Source organism: Penaeus monodon, chromosome 21 (genome assembly GCF_015228065.2).
Source record: "Penaeus monodon isolate SGIC_2016 chromosome 21, NSTDA_Pmon_1, whole genome shotgun sequence".
Classification (NCBI taxonomy): Eukaryota; Metazoa; Arthropoda; class Malacostraca; order Decapoda; family Penaeidae; genus Penaeus; species Penaeus monodon.
The window spans coordinates 33,286,115-33,286,647 of record NC_051406.1 but is presented as its reverse complement, the minus strand read 5'-3'; the positions used below and the strand labels follow the sequence as shown (position 1 = coordinate 33,286,647).

At 42.0% G+C, this 533-nt stretch overlaps 1 protein-coding gene across 1 annotated transcript in view; it reads left to right on the top strand.

The window, feature by feature from the left end:
* Nucleotides 1-533, top strand: part of LOC119586658 (serine/threonine-protein kinase 32B-like) — a gene marked incomplete at its 3' end in the record, with an annotated part of 121,163 nt that overhangs the window by 68,750 nt on the left and 51,880 nt on the right. The window contains exon 2 of the mRNA XM_037935396.1: nucleotides 200-255. Within this exon, the coding sequence (XP_037791324.1) occupies nucleotides 200-255 (56 nt within the window). The remainder of the gene's footprint in view (nucleotides 1-199; nucleotides 256-533) is intronic.

Below are 533 nucleotides of genomic sequence, written 5' to 3'. Positions count from 1 at the left end.
CTGGAGAGAGACTTGAAAAGAGGAGCATTACCGAGCCCACAAGACGGCCGGGCGAGAGAGCGCTGTTCGAGACCTTGAAAGCATCGTCAGTCTCCGGCTCATAGATCGCCTGCGATTACGTTATAGGAGCGGCTCCAGCTTTCCCTATGTCACACGGATTATATTCCATTTAAAACCACTTTTTTCTCTCTCTTTTCAGTTAGCTTCGATCACTTCCAAGTCCTGCGAGCGATCGGAAAAGGCAGTTTCGGCAAGGTGAGCAAATATTCCTATACATGTAGATGTTGTTACTGTTTGTGTTTTCCGTTATCACTAAGTGGTAAACGTGTTTTTGTGGTATTGATTTTGATATTTTCTATTTTCTCATTTGTTCTGGAATCGTGTTTTTGATTCCGAAGATTATTGGGAAAGTTTTAAATATTCGGGAAAGTGTCCTCTCAGACACGTAATTCTGCCCCGGTAATTACGAGAGGCTTCCTGAAATATATGAATATGGTTCAAAATAATCATATTCACTGTGTGTGCATCTCTCA